This window comes from Coenobita brevimanus, chromosome 93 (genome assembly GCF_032717465.1).
Source record: "Coenobita brevimanus isolate Jiangsu-jjx chromosome 93, ASM3271746v2, whole genome shotgun sequence".
NCBI classification, from domain to species: domain Eukaryota; kingdom Metazoa; phylum Arthropoda; class Malacostraca; order Decapoda; family Coenobitidae; genus Coenobita; species Coenobita brevimanus.
In genome coordinates this window covers 51,253,228-51,275,290 of record NC_137046.1, presented here as the reverse complement: position 1 = coordinate 51,275,290, position 22,063 = coordinate 51,253,228, and the positions used below count along the sequence as shown (strand labels likewise).

The window sequence follows — 22,063 nt, the reverse complement described above, 5'->3', positions numbered from 1 at the left end:
GAATACTATTAAAAATTAGAGGGTGCTCCTGTGGAAGATGATGTACGGTTGATAGATGTAAGAACTGAGTTTTTGATGCATTAAAAACAACAAGATTACTTTTACTCCAATCAGACATACCAGCCAAGTCAGACATTACGTGCGCCATAGCCTCATCCCTTGATCGTTGCAGTAACTGCTGAGACGGACACGGTGGGAAATGAATAGAAAGGTGAAGGGTGGAGTCATCAGCATTAGAGTGAACAGGTTTAAATGTACAGCTTAGAAGGTCAATGATGAATAAAAGGAAGAGTTGGTGATAGGAAAGAGCCTTAAGGAACAACACTATTGATGGCTCAAGGAGAAGAATGGTGGCTGTCTACAAAACAGCTACAGAATGACCAGAAGGGAGCTATAGCTGAAGAGGGCAGTTTGGAAATTAAAGGTTTATGCCTGACTCAATCGAAAGCCTTTGATATGTCAAGTGCATTGACAAAGCTTTCCCCAAAGTCCGGAAAGGAGGATGACCAGGAGTCTGAAAGGCAGGTGTGAAGATCGCCAGTGAAGCGTCCCTGACGGAACCCATACTGGCAATCAAAAAGAAGGTTGTGACAGGAAAGATGTTTTTAATTTTAAACTTTTCTGTTATGAACAGACTTGAAAACTTTTGAAATACAGGATGTTAAAGAGATTGGGCGAAAGATAGAGGGTTGGGAATGGTCACTTTCTTTAGGACAGGCTGAATGAGAGCAAACTTCCTGCATGAAGGAAAGGTAAAAGTTAACAGACAAAGGCAAAAGAGTTTATCTAGGCAGGGTGTAAGCACAGAAGCACAGTTCTTGCGGACAACAGGAAGGACCCCATCAGGATCACATGCATTGTTAGTATTGACACAAGTGATGGCAGAAAATACATCAACTGAAGAAATCTTAAGTACAGCCAGGAGGAAGTCAGAGGAGGGAAGTGATGGAGGAACAGCACCGGATTTGTCTAAGGTGGAATTAGAGGAGAAAGTCTGAGCTATGGAGGAGAATGTATGAGCTATAGAATCATTAGAGTGGAAAAGAGAAGGGAGGGATTATGAGGTAACGTTGTTAGAAAGTTTTTTTGGCAAGGTGCCAGAAGGAGCGGGATGAATTCAAGTTGGAGAGTTCACCGCATTTGGTACGAACGAAATAATTATTAGCAGAGTGAAGAACAGACTTAGCACGATTCCAGGCAGAAACATGAGAGAGACGAGATTCAGGAGTGGGTTGGCTCCGGTGCCTTTTGTAGGCCTTCTCCTTGTTGTGGACAGCATTAGAGTAAGCATGATTAAACCAATTTCTTTTTGCACTAGTCAAAGGATATGAGAACGGAATGCATGCTTTCATGCCTGAGAGAATAACCTCTGTAATGCACATGGGACACTTATATGACTCTCAGCCATGGAAGCAATATTCATTCCAGGGAAACTCAAAGAAGTATTGCCTGAGGGCCTCCCAATCAGCAGCTCCAAAATGCAACAACCAACGCTTGTTGGGAGGGTCCATAGGCCTTACTGGAGCAATAGGACACATTAAGGTATAAGGTTGTGATCGGAGGAGCCCAAAGGAGAGGACAAATGAACAACGCAAGTACAAGGATTAGTTATAAGGAAGAGGTCAAGTATGATGAAACTCTCTCCAAGGCAGTCAGGGATACAGGTAGGGTACTGTACAAGCTGCTCTACATCATTAGGGACAGAAAAGATGTAGGCTTGTTCACAAAGTGGGGAGAAGAGCAGAAGGTGGTGGTGAACATTGAAATCTCCTAGAATGGAGATTTCAGAGAATGGAGAAATGGATCTTAGAAGTAAGATAGTCGGACAATTTTTTAAAATCAGTAGAATCAGGGGATAAGTAAACAGCACAGATATATTTAGTTAGAGAATGACAGAAAAGCCAAAACTGGAGAGTAGAGCAATTCAGAGGAGTCAAGTTCAGGAACATGAGAGTGAGATGTCGTTACATACATATACGCAACAGCCACCTTTGGCCTTGAAACGAGTATAGAGAAAGAAGGATACAGGAATGGGTTTGCTATCAGTTGTCTTAGACAGCTGAGTCTCAGTTGGGAAAAGAAGGTGAGGTGTAAAGAAGGTGGTGCTCAACAGAAAGTTTGAGGAAAGGTCACAAATGTTGCAGAAATTAATAAGTGAGTCAGACAGTGGTTCCAGGCATCTCACTGGGTCGTCACCGGGAGAGGGATGGATAGTGGGGGAAATTATGGTCCCCCCCCCCAAACTCCGAGACTTGGTTATTAGGTACCATTTTGTTAAATTTTGACTAGGAAGTGAAGTGTGTAATGTGCATGCAGTTTGGTGTTGACAGTTAGAGGAACTTGTATAGAAGGGCATGCTGGCCTACTCTCTGTGTTACTGAAACACTGAAAAAGTTCAGCAATGGGGGATGGTCTGGCACTAGCCCCGTGGGCTGATGAAACAACAGCTCCAGCTCTCCCTGTTATCAGCTTTCCATCCACCTTGGGAGTACCACCCTGCTTAACTGGTGCGGTGCTACAGTCTACTCCCTACAGTAGCTAGAGTAGCTTACAGTAGCTACAGTCTCAAAAGATCAAATCACTGGCAGTAGGGCAAAAAATTTCATAAATTCAAGCAATCCTTGACTTTACAAACATTTGTCACTGGCTATATATTTTCTACCAATTTTTATAAATCTCATAATGATAATAATAATACAGTAGCCTAATCATTATCATCATCACCTAACCCATTGCTGCCCCATGAGGAGAGTAGGAGCCCAGGGGCAAGCTGGTCCTGACAGTTGAGATGAGAGTGACCAGTTTCACTCATCCCTCAATGGCATTATGTGGGCAATAAACCCCAATCACCCCTTGGATATAAAAATGAACATGCTTAATCCGGTCGGAGCGCCTTAATTACCCACTAAACCACCAGGTGTCATAGTTTGGTTATATGGTTACCACCCAATGTAGTAAATGGTTTTCTGGTGTACAAGAGACCATCTGGCTTGTCACTTAGTGTAGAGGAAAGAAAGATGGAAAGAAAGACAGAAAGGGAGGAAGGAATAAAGGAAGGAAGATGGAAAGGGCAGTCACCCGACAGCAGCACTAAATCAAGTGAGTGGATGGTGAGCATCCCCACATTAATAAAAAACCAGAGTATGTATGCTGAATGAATAAGGAGCTTGACTAGAACAAGGAAGGTTTGGGGTTGGCATATCCAGTGTTTGGCCCTTGGCCTTTGATTGATCCTGCTATTGTGATCAGGGCAATAGGCAGAACACGGCTGAGGAAGGCAGCATGTGTGTCTGGGTTGACTGCTGAAATGCTGAAATACTGAAAGCCTCAGGAGATACACGAGTGGGTTCAGTTACTGATTTGATAAATACAATTTTACAGAAGTGTGTTGTCCCAGATGACCGGCTGAAGAGTTTGAGTGTAAATGTGTACAAGGGAAAGGGTGATGGTCTGGAAAGATGGAATTATAGAGGCATAAAACTTTTGGACCAAATAATGAAGGAAATGGAGAGATTAGATGGAATGATGAGAGAAAGAGTGAATAGCTTACTGATGAGATGCAATTCAGGTTTATGCCAAGAAGAGGGACAACTGTTGCCACACTCATTATCCAGCAGTTTCAGGAAAAATAAACAGGAAAGAAAAGGGAGCTGTGCTTCGTATTTGTTGATTTGGAGAAGGCCTTTGACAGTCCCTCGGGAGGTGGTGAAGTGGGCAATGAAAAAGTTTGGGATTTATGAGTGGCTGGTTAGTCGTTATGGCTATGTACAGTATGTGGGTAATCACACCCAGATGACGGTGAATGAAGATTTGAGTGACGATTTTTCTGTGAATGCTGGCGTACATCAGGGGTCAGTCTTGTGCCCCCTATTTATCATGGTGCTTGAGGCCCTCTCATGGGACTTCAGAAACAGACTCGCATAGAAGACGTTGTATGCTGATGATTTGGTGTTGATTGCAGAGAAAGAATGGGAGGCAGGGGAAAGATTTAGGATGTGGAGAAATGGTAAGGGGCAAAAGGACCTGAGAGTAAATGCTGATAAAACAAAGAGATGGTATCTACAGATGGTGGCAGTACTTTCAAGGAGGAGGGAGAGTGGTTATGTGTCGTTTGCCACAAAAGCATGGGTGCATAAGAGATGTAGTGGTATTAGAGGTATACTGCGAGATAATACTGATTTCGTGTGCGCAGTGTGTTGGGGAGAGCAGGTAGAGATTATCAGGCATGAAAGAACTAATCTTGCTGGTGAGTCTCAAGAGTGTAGAAGAGTTTTGTTATCTGGGAGACATGTTATATGCTGGAGGTGGGGCTGGAGCTACTTCTGTGATTAGAGTAAGGAGAGGTTGGAAGAAGCTACGGGAGCTGTTGCCTCTCTTGACACTGAGAGGCTTCTCCCTTCATGCTAAGGGATCTTTGTATGCGGCATGTGTTTCGAGTGTAATGCTGTATGGTAGCAAGACCTGGGCAGTAAAGGAAGAGGATATCTGTAGACTCAACCATACAGAAATGACAATGATTAGTTTACTTTACTACGGTACTGTATATGGCTATTAATCTTGTGTGCAGTACAAAACAGCATCTGCGGCCATGGCATGTAGCCTTCTGTCATCACACATCTTTCAAGATCGTAACTTTTCTAGGAAAGTCGTCTTTAGTTGCCTCTTACAAAATGACAGAAGTAAGCTGTTTCACAGATAAGGACAGTTTACTGTATAGCCTCAGTACAACATACCTGTACTTCTAAACAGTATAGCTACATAGTGTAATGTTTCAATCCATATTTCAACCAACTAAAGCTATTCACACAGAGTACACAGCTTACTTGGCAGGAGTGTGATGAAGTCTCTCTGAAGCATGGGTTTTAGGAAGGCATTGATGTGTCCGTGCTGATAGTGGCACATGCGGGACAAAAGGTGTTCCATAAACTCTAATTGGTCCTGCTCACTCCACTTCTCAAAGAACTGAAGGCACATCTCCCGCTCACTGTTGTAGCGGGCTGTTGACTCCTTCTTCCTCCTCCCTCCCCCTCCACCTCCACCCACCCCACCCCCAGAGGTATGGGTGAGTGGGATGGTGGTCATAGGCTCAGGCTCCTCATTATCACTGCTGCGGTCCCCTCGTACACCTCCACTCGTCGTCACGCTCATAGGAGACGTGTTGTTGTCATAGATCACCGTCATGGGTGCCTGTAACCAAATATATTAGACAATGAACTGACTGCTGTATAAAAATTAAAGTCTCAAATATCCTGACAAATATGTATTGTCCAGGCATCACTAAGCTACTGAGTTTTAAATAAAGCATATTATAAAATGCCTGTAACTACTTTTGGAATCCCCAAACATTCCATCTTTTATTCCTTTTTCCCACTCTTAGCAACATGTTCATGTTGCATGGGAAATTGGGTGTACAGATTTGTTTAGCATGACACTAACCCCATGAACATAACAACATCTTTTATATTATATTCTTGCTATCTACATAAAATTCATTTGGCTTAGGAAGAACTTTTTGAACAAGAAAAATATACCCATGAACATGACAATATCCATCCATCCATCCATTGCCAGACGCCACGTATCCCAGACGGGGTGGCCAATGGCTTAGAGTTAATTGTTTTACAGGGAGGGGCACTAATCCTCCACCAACCCCACTTGACACGTAGGGATGCCAACAGCATCTGGTGTTCCCAGGCGGTCACCCATCCAGGTACTAACCAGACCCAACGTTGCTTAACTTCGCTGACCGGACGGGAAGCGGTGTACTCAACGTGGCATGACAATATCTTTTATACTATATTCTTGCTATCTACATAAAATTCATTTGGCTTAGGAGGAACTTTTTGAACAAGAAAGATTTAATAAACTTTCAAAATAACCCTTCACTACTAAGGTGCTCTACTAAGCTGAATACAATAGTCTGGTAGCAGGAAGAACAATATATAAATGGTGTCCTTGAGCTCCAGAGAGTTAACAAATACAACAGTGAATAGCTACATACATATTATGTATAACACATCCAATTCAGCCCTGTTACACTGGACCTATAATTGGTAGCCACACAGGTAATTCATAGAAATCTCTCAATTATCCATTGCCGCAATATCCAGCCCAATACAGTATCTGGCGCTTTTGCTTGGCTCTATTAAAACAATATCCAGCAAAATTATGTATTATCCAGCTTAGAAACAGAAGCAACTGGCCCTACGGCTCAGACACAGGCCCCAATCAGGGCGAAGGCAGACCCCACAACGCACTAGCCAATCACAATGCATTACGGGAACAGCCCACCCAGTGCACCAAGCCTACTGTCACTGCCACACTCTCTCCCGTGACGCCATACAGTGAGGAGGTATCTTGTGCTCAGTTCTTGTGTCCCACACAGTGGCTAAACCCTAGTGCTGTGACTTAGTCCATGGCATCCCATGCCTCGCTCATTGCTATAATGCTGTGACTAACCTTGTGACCCCTTAGTGCTCTGACTATTTTACAGTAGAGTGGGGACGTATGTACACCTATCAGCCCTCTGCTGATGCCAACACCAGGTGAGTAAAGTATGATTACAATTACATTAAGTACAAGTACTACATTACTGTACTGTATGTCATGCTTAATTTTAATCTTGTACTCAAGGATAATATTGTAGGAAAGTTTTTAGGACAGAGGATCGAGACGGACAGTAACACATCATCCAGCTAGATGCTGAATGGATAGCCAATAGGGGATACTATGCAATATCTGGTGTGGGAGTTGGCTGAACTACGCCAGACAATTGAGAGTTAACTAAATATGAAAAACAGTTTTGCGGGTACCCCACATAGGACAAGTTATAAGACATTTATCCTGTGTTCCATGATCTATCTATCTATCTATTGCCAGACGCCTCAATCCCGTTTGGGGTGGCCACAAACAAATCGCCTCCAAGTCGCCCTGTCCCCCGCCATTTCACTACCCTGCTCCCAACTCACACCCCCCTCTCTCATATACCTCTCCACCCCATCCCTCCATCTCATCCTCGGTCTCCCCCTCCCTCTTCCACCCTCCACCTCACTCACATACACTCTCTTCGTCAGTCTTTCACCCTCCATCCTCTCCACATGGCCAAACCACCTCAGTGTGTTCCTCACAACGCTTCCTATCACATCCACATCAACACCACAACGCTCCTTTATATCCTCATTCGTCAGCCTGTCTCTCCACGTGACTCCACAGGCTCCTCTTAAATAACTCATTTCCACTGCTCTCACTCTTGACTTGTGTCCTTCCAACAATGTCCAAGCTTCACTTCCGTACGTTAGAGTTGGTATCACAATACTGTCATGTAGTACCTTTTTTACTTCCATGCTCACTTCCCTGTTTCTTATCACTGCTTTCAAGGAACCAGCAACCTTTCTTCCCTGCTGTACCCTTTCAAGCACTTCACCCTCCAAACCTCCATCCTTACTCATCACACTACCCAAATACTTAAACGTACTCACATTTTCCAATTCCTCACCATCCAACCTCGCTATACATTCACTGACTTCACCTCTCTCAAAGACCATCACTTTACTCTTCCCTACATTCACCTTTAGGTTCCGTTTCTTACACACTCTCTCAAACTCATCCACCAAGCCTTGCAGCTCCCCTTCGTCTTCACTCAACAACACAGTATCATCTGCAAACAACAGTACAGGGAGTTTCCAAACACTATCCTCTCTCACCAGGGCCACTCCAACATCCACTACCCTACCTTGTACCTCTTTTATTACCCCATCCATGTACAGATTGAACAACCATGGCGACATGACACATCCCTGTTTCAAACCAACTTTCAAAGAGAAAAATTCACTTAGTTCACCATCCACACGCACTGCAGCCTTCGCACCATCGTACATACTCTTCACAGCATTCAACAACTTCCCATCTACTCCATATATTCTTAACACTTTCCACAATACTGTATATAATAGATTAATAATTAAACAATAAAGCACTAATGTTGGTCCTCATTTCAAAAATAATAATGAAAGCAACATGAAATTATGTGTCTGGGATTGATATTTAAAAATTTGTCTGGTGGGTTGTCCAATGTGCTCCCTCAAACTGGACCTTGGTTCATATAAAACAAAAGTTGTCTGGTAGAGTCAAGGGGTCCATTATATCCCAAGTTCAGTATGCAGTAAACAGCTCTGTTAAAACAAGGTCTCGCTGTAGTTAAGTCTAAGATGAAGAGGTCTGAGCACGTACAGAGGATGGAAGATTCCCAACGATCTACTTAAACCGGATAGCGTACACACTGGAAGAAAATCACTTGGCAAACCCCCAATGAGGTGGCTAGGTGAGGTTAAGGCATTCTTGTCCAGAATTGGGTGCACACTGAATGATGTAACTGAAGGAAGGACATATGAAGATGACAGGAGTGGAGAATAAAGGTTAAGAGACTTGGCAACTGACATGCAATGCATAGGCTATCCTTACGACTGATGAGAAGACTAGAGATAACTACTGTTTAACAGAGTGCATACTGATTGTGCAGGTGAATTAGTACACCTGTCTCAGAAATGGAGAGGGGTAAAACGGGGTAATTTTGCCATGAACGGTGTTTTTTGCTAGATACAAATTGCCACATTCAGAATACTGACATTTTTATTGCTTTATCTATACATTCAGCCCTTCTGCTAAAGATACCTATAATCATTTTTTTCGAAAAAAGAAAAAAAAGAAAAAGAAAGGCCCATGCCACAGATTATTTTTTTAAAGTGTCTCATGGTGAAATTACCCCACCCAACGTGGTTTTTTGCCACGACCTATTTGCTGTTATTATTTTTATAATATTTAATGTTATTATTGATACCAGGTATTATAGTTATAATACCACACTACATATCACACACAATTGATTGTAACTAGGCTCAGGTACCATAGGTTACCATACAGTAAGGCCTCTGCCATGTATTGGGCGAACTTTATGTCAATGGCATCCATCACTGTTTCACTGTTTCATGGTTGGTAAGTTGGCCAGGAGGACTCCCACGGTAAGGTACGCATGCATGGCAGGGTACAGTTTTGTTCTGTGTGTGTGTGTGTGTGTGTGTGAACAATGCAAACAGTTCTTAACCACTTTTAACCTGAAACAGGAAAATAATAGGTAAATAGAATGTTTTTTTCCAGTTTTTATTGATGAAACACATGCTGATAATTTTTGGTAAACAAATCATTTCTCCAATGCCACTGTTTTGCACAATGGATAAAAACTTCTCATGGCCTTATTAGCTCAGCACTCCTCTAAAACTTATGTCCAACAGAAGCCGAGACCATGCAATACCGTACTTTGGGAGCTATGGACCTCTGAATTGGAACTATTGGCATCACAGCGAAATTGCACCGTTTTACCCTTTAACATCTTCACTATTGTCTGTTTACTCTGATGCACCACCAGTACCACCACAACACCTTCACTGCAACTTACGGTAAGCTTCGTGAAAGAGAGTGCATAAGGCTGCACACTATATTACAAACTGAATACTGATGCCTGTTTTATTACCCATACCGTTTCAGTCATTCATATGGTATTCACAAGTAAATCTCACATAACTGTCATAGACTACCGTATCTATTTATCCAACATTTGAAATTCTTCATCTTATAATTTCTGGTTAATGGGGGTACCTACTGCTGTACTGTACTGTTATCAATGGTATATCATTATTTCTTTATATTGTTCATTTAATATCATACACAGATGCATTCAGCTATAACACTACACAATTATACACTGTATTCTTTTGCAGCAAAGAATGTGATTTTTTTTTTTTTTTTTCTTATTTTTAACATATCATTTCCTGCTGGAACCTATCCCCTTACCTAACACTGCAGTCTTTAAGAACAAATGTACTTTCTTAACTGATGATTTACCAGTACTGCATATGGGACTTGCAGTGATGTCACCACTTTTCCTGTTTTCCGCAGCAAATTAAAATGTACCGGTATTGTTTCTTGGACATCTTCACAAGAGCATACAAGCTCTCACTTGACCAAAATAAGTACTCATTTTTCATTATGCTATACCACTGTTGTACTACTGGCTGCATCAACTCATGTACAATCAGTAACAGTGCAGTAAAATTATAAAACTCAAAATGGAACATGCTTTCACACATGGAGGAATACAGACAGAACAAGATGTCTGCTACACTGCCATATGTCTATCACTTTAAGCTCATTTATGACGTGCATACATTGCTACTGGATGATAGGCAACAGCAGTAGATTCATATTTCATAGTCAGTAATTCTGAGTGGAGTATATATCAGGCTAATCCAACCCAGCATCTTTGCAAGGGGAAGATATGGTGGCCTACATGTGAGATGTAATTTCCAACATACTGTAAATAAACAGGAATATTCTAAGGTAATTCAAGTTGATTTCCATTGGATGTATATAAAAGAAGTGCTTGGAATAACTGGTGCTAAAATGCAGGCACACTAGTTATTTCTAGCCTGAGCTTGCTGTCGATTAAAAATAAATACAGTAGGCTATAGGAAAAATAAATCAGATTGGTTGTGAGGTAAAATAGTTTCCTTTCTTACCTTATGGGTAAAATTATAGTTTAACGGCATCAACAGGAAAATTCAGTTTCTTCCAATCTTTCTAGGATTGATTTCAATGTTATTTGAAGAAAGAGTGGCCATGTATGGCCTAACCTCTCCTATTTCTCATTTCATCTGATTTCCATCAGAAAGGACCAAGTTTTGATATAGACTATGACCCCATCCCAGTGCCCCCTCCCCATAATACGAGCTACTTTAGGCATTGGCCTTCTTTGATGCCACTTAACCTAACTTGAACAAATCCTAACTTTACCTTAATTACTGGCCTCACATTCCTGGAAAAAAAAAAAAAAAAGGAATGTAACAGCACCTGTTACTTTTAGAGAGGCTATGATGAAACAGAGTTGTCTGGCAACAACTCAGCTAAAGACTGGCTGGAGTAAATGACTTGACTCATTCTGGCAACCAATTGGTGAGATAAAATAAGGTAACACCTTCATTGTTATTAATTACCAATGGAAGTGTCACAGAAGAATATGTGTTTGTATACCGGGAAGTTCAAATCTTACTGCAGAACACCCATAAAGTAACCAGACTGATTATGGAATGAAATGAGACTAATATCTAACATCATCTACCACTCTAAATTAGGTCATAAATAAAAAAATAGGCTCCCACATGGGTTTCAGTAGGATTCCATCATCAAAAAAAATTCTCCTTTGTTATAAAAGAGAGAAAATGCAAATTCATTACGAAAACAATGAGGAAAAGGTTTCCATGGAAAAAAAAAAAAAAAAAAAAAGCAATCATATGTAACAAACTCAACTGAAAATACATAGAAAAGTTCCTTCTGGTAATGCCCCTAAACTACAATTTTACTAGTTTAAGTACCACAGTACAAGGCTTTAACAAAAAAGAAAGAAAAAAAAAGGCATTAGCTACCTAAGACAAACCAGAAAACTGATGGTGACAAAGTTTTACACAGTACTCCACTCTTACATGATAGATTTCTTATTCTTTAGTTTCCTTCAACTAAAATGCCATAATACAAGCACTGTATTCTGTACTTCATCACCGTACAGCTAAAATTATCTGAAAATGTCCTACTAGGCCAAAAAATGGCACTTGCCTACCTAGACTGTCAAAAACTTCCTTAATATTATGGACTTATTTAACTTATAAACAAAAATTTCTTAACTGTCACATTAAACTGGAGGTCAACCGTCATTCAGATTCCTCTATACCACACTGGGCATTCTATACGAGGTCACAAATAATGGGAAAATGACAGTGTGAGTTCCACACTACTCCTTACGCCACTGGCACTCCATTCACTTTGAAGTTTTCCCTTGGCAACTGGAGTATCTTTCAAGCCTACAAAGCTTAAAATTATAATAGCTACATAACTTTGGCAATGTAAGATGAAATAAGAGCTACTTATTGTGGAAAAGGAAGTAAAATATTGACCTTCACTCATTTGAGAGCAGTTCAGGAAGCGTAAGAGTCCTAAAGGAATGACCTCACCTCCCACCCCATATAACTCCCAGCGAGCACAGAATATGGCTCAGCACGTCCCCTCAGGACCCAAGTACTCAACCGATCTCTCCTACCTCAACTGAATCAAGACTGTCGTCCAAAATATGTTCAGTTTCCATCTCCGTTGACAGGACTCGGAGAAAACTTCTTCCATTCGCCCCAATGGACGGCGAAAACTAAACTAGCATACATACAAACAAATGACAGTCGACTAAGCTTTAAAAGGATCGGATACTAGATATCAACCTTGTATCCGATAGACGCAAGAGTTTCATCACCAAAATACTACCCGATTCTAATTTATACTGATGATTCAATGTCCGCCAGAGACCCAGGAAGAGACCCAGAGTGTGACGTCAGGAATAAAATGATAATGTTCGGAAGCGCGGAAACAAAAGCGCTAACTTCGAGAAATATATAAGCATGATTTTTCCGTCATGAAAAGTTCATAATATTGAGTCTTTCTTAATCTTTATTTTTCAAAGTTACTTTGGAAGTGACGAACGAGAGGATATTGATCGTCCAACATTTTTTGTATTAGTTCGATATCCTTGAGATTGCATGTAAATGAAAGCATTAGGAAATATATGGATTATGGTTAAACCTAATCATACAAAGCTGTATAACTCAGTTTATCTAATGAATTCGAGTTTTTTTTTTTTTCAACTCAGTATGAGGTTCATCATTATCATGTTTACTCTTTCGAAAACTGGCCTTATAACATATGTGTGTATCTAGCTTTAATATAGTTAAAGTACCACACGCCGGCGTAGAAAGTTGTTCTCGAGTAGCTGTGTACTTTCTCGGATGCATCTGAAGTAAACAACCTTCCCTCAGTTTTGGCACGAAGCGGCTATCAGCCACAGAATCCAAAGTTCACCATACCAGGTAGCAAATGCAGTTTTCCTTTGCAGGTAACCTTGCTATGGTTTCAAATTAGAACCCAAGGTTCACCATACCAGGTAGCAAATGCAGTTTTCCTTTGCGGGTAACCTTGCTATGGTTTCAAATTAGGTGCAGCACCTGACGTTGTTCAGTTGTAAGGAATCATCGTTTGCTAATGGGTTATTTCATGCACAAAAATGTATTGTACTAAAACACCTTCCTTTTCTTTTTTACAGTGATAGCAATACGCGCAAGCACTGAATCTTTAACTAGTGTTAGTAGGCTATATCATTAGGCTATAATCAACCTATATGTGTGCACGATGTAAACCTACAACTAAAGCACACACACACACACACACACACACACACACACACACACACACACTAGAAAGTACTCAGAGAGCGCATACCTCCGCCAATGCCATTGCCATGAAAAAAGGATCCGGATTCGGATCCGTGGAGATATTGCGTGGAATACATAGGATCCGGATCCGCCCCCGAATTTTATTAGTTGTTCCTTGACCCATGGCCTACCCTTCCGTAAAATTTTATTGAAATTCATTGAGAACTTTTGCAGATATTGTGCGAGAAACATAGGATCCGGAACCGCGCCAAAATTTAACAAATTCTTTCTTGGCAAGTGGCACATCCTTCCACAAAATTTCATTGAAATTCATTGAGAACCTTTGGAGATATCGTATGAACGAAGAAACAAACAAACATAGGTGAATACACAACCTCCTCCAGTCTCGTTGGCGGAGGTAACAAACTGCTTATACTTGTTGGCTAGCCTTCAGAAAGATGTGTTGTAATGATGCGAGTGTGTTCAACCTTTCCAGTAAATACTGTATGTATTATTCCTGAGTGGCTAGTGTATCATGAGGATTATGGTTAGTCTGTCACAATGGCTATGATGATGATGATGATGATGGTGTTGGTTAGTGTACCTCAGTGGTATTTGTGATAGCTAACGTGAATTTCTCTAACGACGATGATCCTTCCCTCACCTCTTTCAGCTCAAATGATAAGCAAGTGTAATTACTGGAGGGTTAGTCTTTTAGTAACCAAATAAGGAAACTCATTTCTGCTTCATAACTGAGGCCTATTAAATTTCATTCCCTTGGGAATGGGAGGAAATAATACTTCCAGTATCCCTGCTTGTCGTAAGAGGCGACTAAAGGGGACCTTTTTGTCTCCAGTCTTTCTCACTTTACTGTCTACTTCACCTCTGCCCCACCACCCATTTTGTTATTTCCGTCTTTCTTCCCGCCTGTATGTTCCCTCTACTCCTATCAGGTTAGAAATTAGTTTCATGATTTCAAAAGTTTAAGGACTTCCCATTGATACTGACCCTTCCTCCCTTCTTGGGTCAAGCCTTTCAACCAACTGACCAATTTGCCACATCATCACCAGACGCTTCTCGCCAGGCCACATCAACGCTAAGCGATTTTATGCCAAGCCACTTCATTGTTGTCACTTCATCGCCAAGCCACTTCATTGCTGACACTTCATCGCCAAGTCACATTATTCCTGTCATTTCATCGCCAAGTCACTTTATTGCTGTCACATCATCGCCAAGCCATTTCATTGCTATCACTTCATCGTCAAGCCACTTCATTATTGTCACTTCATCGCCAAACGGTTTCATTGCTATCACTTCATCGCCAAGCCACTTCAACGCCAATACCACTTCAACGCCAGCCGCAGTGCCATATAGCAGTAATATGGCTTGGTGCTAATTCCTCATTTTTCCTTCCTTCTCTCAAGTTTAATGCAACTTACACTTACTAATAAAATCGTGGGAGTGGCCGTTAGTTCTGTCATATAAAAACTGACAGTAGTGTGCCATGACGATAATCATGATGGTTAATATGCCACGATGAACATGGTTAGTGATCACCACTGCTGTAAAGTGTTCTAGTGCTTGTTTGATCATCACACTCCTTACGCCATCATTTATTTTTCTTTTTTTTTAGTCTACGCAAAAGAAGCAAATGTTGAGAGCCTGCAAAATTTGTTCATATTAAAGAAAGTTGAAAAAAAAAAATCAGTTCAAGAGCAATTCATTTTGAGGTGGCCGCATATAAGTTAGGCTTATATATATATATATATATATATATATATATATATATATATATATATATATATATATATATATATATATATATATATATATTAAGTACTGAGAAGTGGAAAGAGACTGAAGAAGACAGTTCCAGAGATGAGCAGACATGTCCATGAAAGAGAAAATATCAGGTAATTCATGCACTGGCATGGACAGAAAAGAGGCCTGTGTAGCTTGGTGAGTGTTGCGTGCAAAGAAAGACGCCAACGAGACTGAGAGACGACGAGGGATTCAGGTATGTTGCAGAGGGTAACTTTGATAGTAATGTAAAAGACTGTGCTGAGTAGGCAAATGGAGGATCGAATTATGCAGTACGTGAGGCACAAAAAAAAAAAAAAAAAATGTTTTTTATACCCCAGTCAGAAATTAGACAAGTTAGAAGCCAACTGAGCCAAAGCCTCATTTTATGACTGTTGCAGTGGCTGTTGCGATGATTGCTGTGGGAAGAAGATGGAAAAGTGAAGAACGCTTAAAAGTGCCATAATTCATATTTTCAAAACTCAGTGTTGCATGATACTTTCCGAACAGTGGTGTATATTAGTAAAGTTTAGACGATGCATACTTAAGAGACATAAGTCGAGAATGGGGGAAGTTGCATATACCTTAGATGTTAGTGCCTGTGGGGTAAATTTCAGAGACAGATAACAAACGTTTCCGAGATTATTACGGAGTGTAAATGGATGTGGTGGAAAACAGGACTTTTTTTTTTAAACGTATTTTGATCGTGTTAACCGAAAGCATGAATGCGTAATTGGGCATTTTCGCTGGAAGGAGACTGTATAAGGAGTACCCTCCTCCAGCATGAGATCATCCACAAATAGCCAATGCATGGAGAGTGATAAGGTGTACAGAGAAAAAGGTGTAAAACGACGAGTGATTTTACGAGGTCACAAGCTTAGTAAAAGGAAGTGGGGGAGGACTACCTGAATAGTACGTAGTGATGTAAGTCGTTAAGACACTCAAATGGTACATCCAAAAAGACTGACCAAGTGACGGACGAACTGTCTTAAGAGTGGAGATGTAGAAGAGGAAGAAGAATAAGAGAGAGAGAGAGAGAGAGAGAGAGAGAGAGAGAGAGAGAGAGAGAGAGAGAGAGAGAGAGAGAGAGAGAGAGAGAGAGAACTGCAGGGAGCGGATCAGCTAACTCTTGTTCAGAATGGGATGAATATTAGAAAGAACCTGGGTCAAACTGAATGCAAATTGGAGAATAACAAGAAGCTCTGAAAAGACACGAAAAAGATTAGAAGTGAAAAGGATGAAAGACCAGTAATAAAAGAGCAGAGACAAAGAAGTGTGAGTGAGATGGCGAGATTAATTTACTAAGTTTCTAAATGGAGAGAGAGGGGGGGGGAGCTGTGATTACATCCTTGGATATAGGAGCTGTGGAAATACGGAAGGAAAACGTAGCCTCCAGCTGGATACAAGGAATGATGGCAGTTCTGTTGAATCTGAAATCAAGAAAGACTTCTTAACTCCGGCGAGTACTTCAGTGTGTTTAACTTACTTCACACTTAAGACATGCCCGCCACTTTCCTCCCTGATGCCTCATATCAAAGAGAATCATCTATGGGCAGAGAAAAGTACCTGATCTCTCTTAGCCTGGGAAAAATAGCCAGCAAAGAAGAATGAGAAGTAGAAGAGATAAAATTTTAGGTGAGCTTCTGTCATTGACTGAATGATGTGGTAAAATTATGAAATGTTGGGAGAAGGTGGTAATGGGCTGGTTAATGACAATTTTTTGGACTGCAGGGAGCAGGGAAGGACGCTTGGTGACTGAAAAACAAGTACAATTGTGCTGGTGTTCAAGAGGACAGGTGATACATGGAAGTGTGGGAACTATATAGTACATACCAGCGCCTTCTAAAGAAGGTGCTATAGCGTATAACCTGCTCAGCATTTTAATCATGAAAGAGTTACCACTGATCAGTTTAACCCTGGGACGACGACAGGCCACTTCCAGACTTGACAAAACTGTTTGACGGTAGCAAAAATACAATAGTTTAGGCCTTTTACATACTGGAAAGGTTACTGAAGACTGTGTACTACCAGAGGATGTCACCTAAATTGAATAATATTATCTGGCTACTGCAAGAATTAAATAGCTTGACAGAAGCAAAAATAAATGTTAAGTTCCTCATGCGTTAAAAAGGCTAATTATCCAAAAAGTGTATTCTTGAAGGATAATGAGATCAATGAAAAGGTACGTGAGATGATTCGGCATGGTGGGAAAGTGACGAACTGAAATCAATTTCCCGCAGGGGTGTATAATCAAATCTTTAAAACTACACGCACAATGTTGATCACCTAAAAGAAAACAATACTAGCTTATAATTCTCAGTACATATATTATGTGCCTGTATAACCTACATGAATGCCACTCCACGTTTCATTATAATATATTCAAAGACAAGCTGGCGGTGTTCGGCTCTGTTAGATTCTTCTGTGAGGGCAATGATGTTCACACGAGTCTTGATTATAATGTACAACACAGTTGGTCAGTCGCTCATTAGTCATTTGGCTTCGCAGATAGAATTTTCAGTAAGCGGAGTATGTTGAATGAGCGTCTAACAGTACCAGTGGAGCCTTGGATGGTCAGCAACGTGTGAAGGATGTCTTGGAAGCCTGATTGTCACAGCAGACTCTGACTCGGCCGTGGATACAGTCTACTGGCGGCGGCGACAACATCTGTTTAACACATAGTGTATCCTAGACCCGTGCCTACACCTTGGAGTTTCGATATAGTGTCACGAGATATCTAGTTCAGAGTCACCTGCTGTGCATGCTGGGAGACGAGGCTAAGTTAGCAGATCAGCTAGTCCTTTACTATCCCATCAGGAGCGTAGGGACTCTAGGTTAAGCTATTCAGTCCCGACATTTAAGACGAGAGTGGCTAGCCTCAGTTGCCCCTCAGTAGCATTATGTGAACAATAAACCCCAACTACTGCTCGGATATTATCCCTTGCAGGCTTCTTTGACTGGAGTACCTTAACCTACAAGATTGCCGGGCGTCATTTGGTTATATGGTTGCCACCCAACGTACTAATTTCTTTCTTGGTTTACAGGAAACCATTTGGATTGTTACTCAATGTCGATTCACCTAAAGGCAACATTACATCGCATGAGTGGATGGCGGCCATTCCCACCTACCACCAGTTCTGGATGCTGGAAGAGTAAACTAGGTTAACAGGTTAGACGCAAGTTAAATTACCCAATAGTCTTAGGTTAGGTTTTTAGATTGTCACTCAGTGTACAGTCACCTAAAGTGAGTGGATTGTGGCCACCCCCACCTATCACCTGTTCTGGATGGTGGAAGAGGATGCTAGGTTAACAGGGCCAGGTTAAAGAAGAAGCGGTGTTATTAAAAAAGAAAGAAAGAAAGAAAAAAAAACGTCCCCGCCGTCATTTTAGTGCTGACGTATAAACACAACAGGATTTCAAGTCAAAGATATCACATATCAAATCTGGAGTAAATCTATCTATCTATTGCCAGACGCCTCAATCCCGTTTGGGGTGGCCACAAACAAAACGCCTCCACGTCGCCCCGTCCCCCGCCATTTCACTGCCCTGCTCCCAACTCACATCCCCCTCTCTCATATACCTCTCCACCCCATCCCTCCATCTCATCCTCGGCCTCCCCCTCCCTCTTCCCCCCTCCACCTCACTCACATACACTCTCTTCGTCAGTCTTTCACCCTCCATCCTCTCCACATAGCCAAACCACCTCAGTGTGTTCCTCATAACGCTTCCTATCACATCCACATCCACACCACAACGCTCCTTTATATCCTCATTCGTCAGCCTGTCTCTCCATGTGACTCCACAAGCTCCTCTTAAATAACTCATTTCCACTGCTCTCACTCTTGACTTGTGTCTTTCCAACAACGTCCAAGCTTCACTTCCATACGTTAGAGTTGGTATCACAATACTTTCATGTAGTAACTTTTTCACTTCCATGCTCACTTCCCTGTTTCTTATCACTGCTTTCAAAGAACCAGCAACCTTTCTTCCCTGCTGTACCCTTTCAAGCACTTTACCTTCCAAACCTCCATCCTTACTCATCACACTACCCAAGTACTTAAACGTACTCACATTTTCCAATTCCTCACCATCCAACCTCGCTGTACATTCACTGACTTCACCTCTCTCAAAGACCATCACTTTACTCTTCCCTATATTCACCTTTAGATTCCGTTTCTTACACACTCTCCCAAACTCATCCACCAAGCCTTGCAGCTCCCCTTCGTCTTCACTCAACAACACAGTATCATCTGCAAACAACAGTACAGGGAGTTTCCAAACACTATCCTCTCTCACCAGGGCCACTCCAACATCCACTACCCTACCTTGTACCTCTTTTATTACCCCATCCATGTACAGATTGAACAACCATGGAGACATGACACATCCCTGTTTCAACCCAACCTTCAAAGAGAAAAATTCACTTAGTTCACCATCCACACGCACTGCAGCCTTAGCACCATCATACATACTCTTCACAGCATTCAACAACTTCCCATCTACTCCATATATTCATAATACATTCCACAATCCTTGTCTATCCACCCTGTCATATGCTTTCTCCAAATCCATGAAAGCCGCATACAACTTCTTTCCCTTCTCTAGAAACTTTTCCACTAAAGATCTAAGAATGAATATCTGATCTACACAACCTCTTCCCTTCCTAAAGCCTCCCTGTTCTTCTCCAACTAATTCCTCTGTTCTTTCTCTAACTCTGTCAGTAAGTATCCTACCATACACTTTTCCTATTATACTAAGAAGACAAATGCCCCTATGATTACCACACACTTCTTTTTCCCCTTTTCCTTTGTACAAGGGAATAATTATACCTGATTTCCAATCCTCCGGGACTCTACCTTCCTCCCAGGCCAATCTACACATCTTCCACATCCATTCTACTACAATCTCTCCCCCATGCTTTTGGTGGTTTGATGGATGAAGCAGTTCAATCTGCCCAAGCGTCCAAGCATATGGTGAGATTATAGAAGTCTTGGAAAGAACCACTTATCTTGGTAGTGTGGTCCATAACAATGATAGATCAGACAGTGAGATCTTTCGTCGCAATGGTTTTGCCTACGGCTTTATGGCTTCACTCTATTCGGGTATATGGTGCTGTCGTTATTTGTGTAGGACGAAAATTCGTATCCTCAAGACGCTGGTGCACCCTGTCTTACTTTGTAGCTGTGAGACATGGACACTAAACAGTGACCTGAAGTGGCGAACTGACTCCTTTGGTATTGTCTTCGCAGGATCATGGGATATCACTGGTACTGCCGGGTGCATAACAAGCGACTACTCCGAGAGACTGAATTGAGGCCTACTACCCACATAATACGTCAACGCCAACTCCAGCTATATGGCCACGTGGCCAGCTTTCCTGAGGCTGATCCTGCTCACAGGGTGATCTCTGAACTAGTTAAACCAGGGTGGAGGAGGCCAAGGGGAAGGCCATGTAACTCATGGCTGGAGCAGGTCGATCACTCCTTTCGGGAAATACTTAGAGAAGGAAGAGTCGCTGCCTGGAGAGTTGCACGAAGGGCCCCGCGTGAGTGGAGTCGTAGGACGAGTGAGGCTATGCGCCCCGCGGCGTTTGCCCCTTCTTGATTGATTGATTGATAAATTACCCGCATGTCTTAGGTTCGGTTTTTGGATTGTCACTCAGTGCAGAGCCATCTAAAGGCAGCGCTATATTGAGTGAGAGGATGGTGGCCACCCCCACCTACCAACTGTTTTGGATGCTGGAAGAGAAAGCTAGGTTAACAGGTTAGACCCAGGTTAAATTACCCGACAGTTTTTGGTTAAGTCTGTCACTCAGTGTACAGTCACCTGGAGAGAGAGAGAGAGAGAGAGAGAGAGAGAGAGAGAGAGAGAGAGAGTAATATAGATAAATAAATAAAACTGCGTACATAAATATTTCAGAGGTTTTGGGGGGCTGACGGTCACACTGTGTGTTGATGTTAGCTTTGACTTACGAAAGCAAGATGTTAATAATGCAAGAAGCATGCAAGTCACGACCAAGCGCGGTAGAGCTAATTAGTTGTTACAGGAAAGCACGTGGAGTTACTTGGAGATATAGCTGGCTATATATAAATGAGTGAGCAGGCGGTGAGACGGACGCTTACTTGCATAGTTAAAGGGAATGTATTAAGGCGTTTTCGACGCATGGAAAATAAAAGTTAAATGGGTGAGGGCATGGAACACGAAATTATAATAGAAAGAGGAATGAAAAACACTGCTCGAGAGTAAAGGTTGAAGTGGAAGAGTTGGAAATACGGGAGCTTGCAGGTGGGCGTGTAAATGAACTGCGACAGAGGAATCAGGAGGCATTATTGTCACAGTCACTTTGGATCGACTTTGGGATTCAGTATTTGGCAATAGACAGATTGAGCAAAGTAAGAACAGCACCTTCCAACACCATATTCAAGGAACCCTACAAAAAGGAGAAAAAAATTGCTGGGTAATACGTACCGAACCTTCCACACAAGGTAGACGTCTGCATGATGTCGCTCTGGTCATCACTGGTACGGCCAATGCTGAACTACTGCAGCCAGCTCTGGTCCCCACACAAAGCTTGGCCTTTGTACTTGACTAAGTAAGCTAAGTAAATAACAGCTTGGAGGCGTCGACCAGAGAGATTACATAGCCACCCCTCTAAACTCTCCAAGAGTATGGAATTAATTAGAGAAAACGCAGTGATTTTTGGGTAACTATTATGACAACAAATCGCCCTTGCGTACCCCTCCCTGCTTGGCCTTCAGGGACAGTGTTCCCCAGAGTGTTGGGGCTTGTACTGAATGGTAAATAAAGAATTTAAATAAAAAATAAAAAGACCTTGCGTCGGTAGCTGGGATTATGGTTTAACCCCACCTTATATATATATATATCATCGTCATCATCATCAGCCGTTTGAGTATCCACTGCAGGACCGGCCTATCCCGACCGAAGTCGGGACGATACAGCCAATG

At 41.8% G+C, this 22,063-nt stretch overlaps 1 protein-coding gene and 1 pseudogene across 2 annotated transcripts in view; both read right to left on the bottom strand.

The window, feature by feature from the left end:
• The window catches only part of slmb (beta-transducin repeat containing E3 ubiquitin protein ligase slmb), a 92,179-nt gene extending 79,954 nt beyond the window's left edge, over positions 1-12,225 (bottom strand). Inside the window, exons 1-2 of one of the 2 annotated variants that reach the window (XM_080282447.1) lie at positions 12,143-12,225; positions 4,824-5,187 (exon numbers count right to left, since the gene is read on the bottom strand). In XM_080282447.1, the coding sequence (XP_080138573.1) occupies positions 4,824-5,187; positions 12,143-12,187 (409 nt within the window). In that variant the 5' untranslated portion in view covers positions 12,188-12,225. Of the gene's footprint in view, positions 1-4,823; positions 5,188-12,142 lie in introns of those variants that run through there. The other variant, XM_080282448.1, reaches the window with a different exon arrangement.
• Positions 5,670-5,788, bottom strand: LOC145412655 (5S ribosomal RNA; annotated as a pseudogene).
• Positions 12,226-22,063: the final 9,838 nt, after the last annotated feature.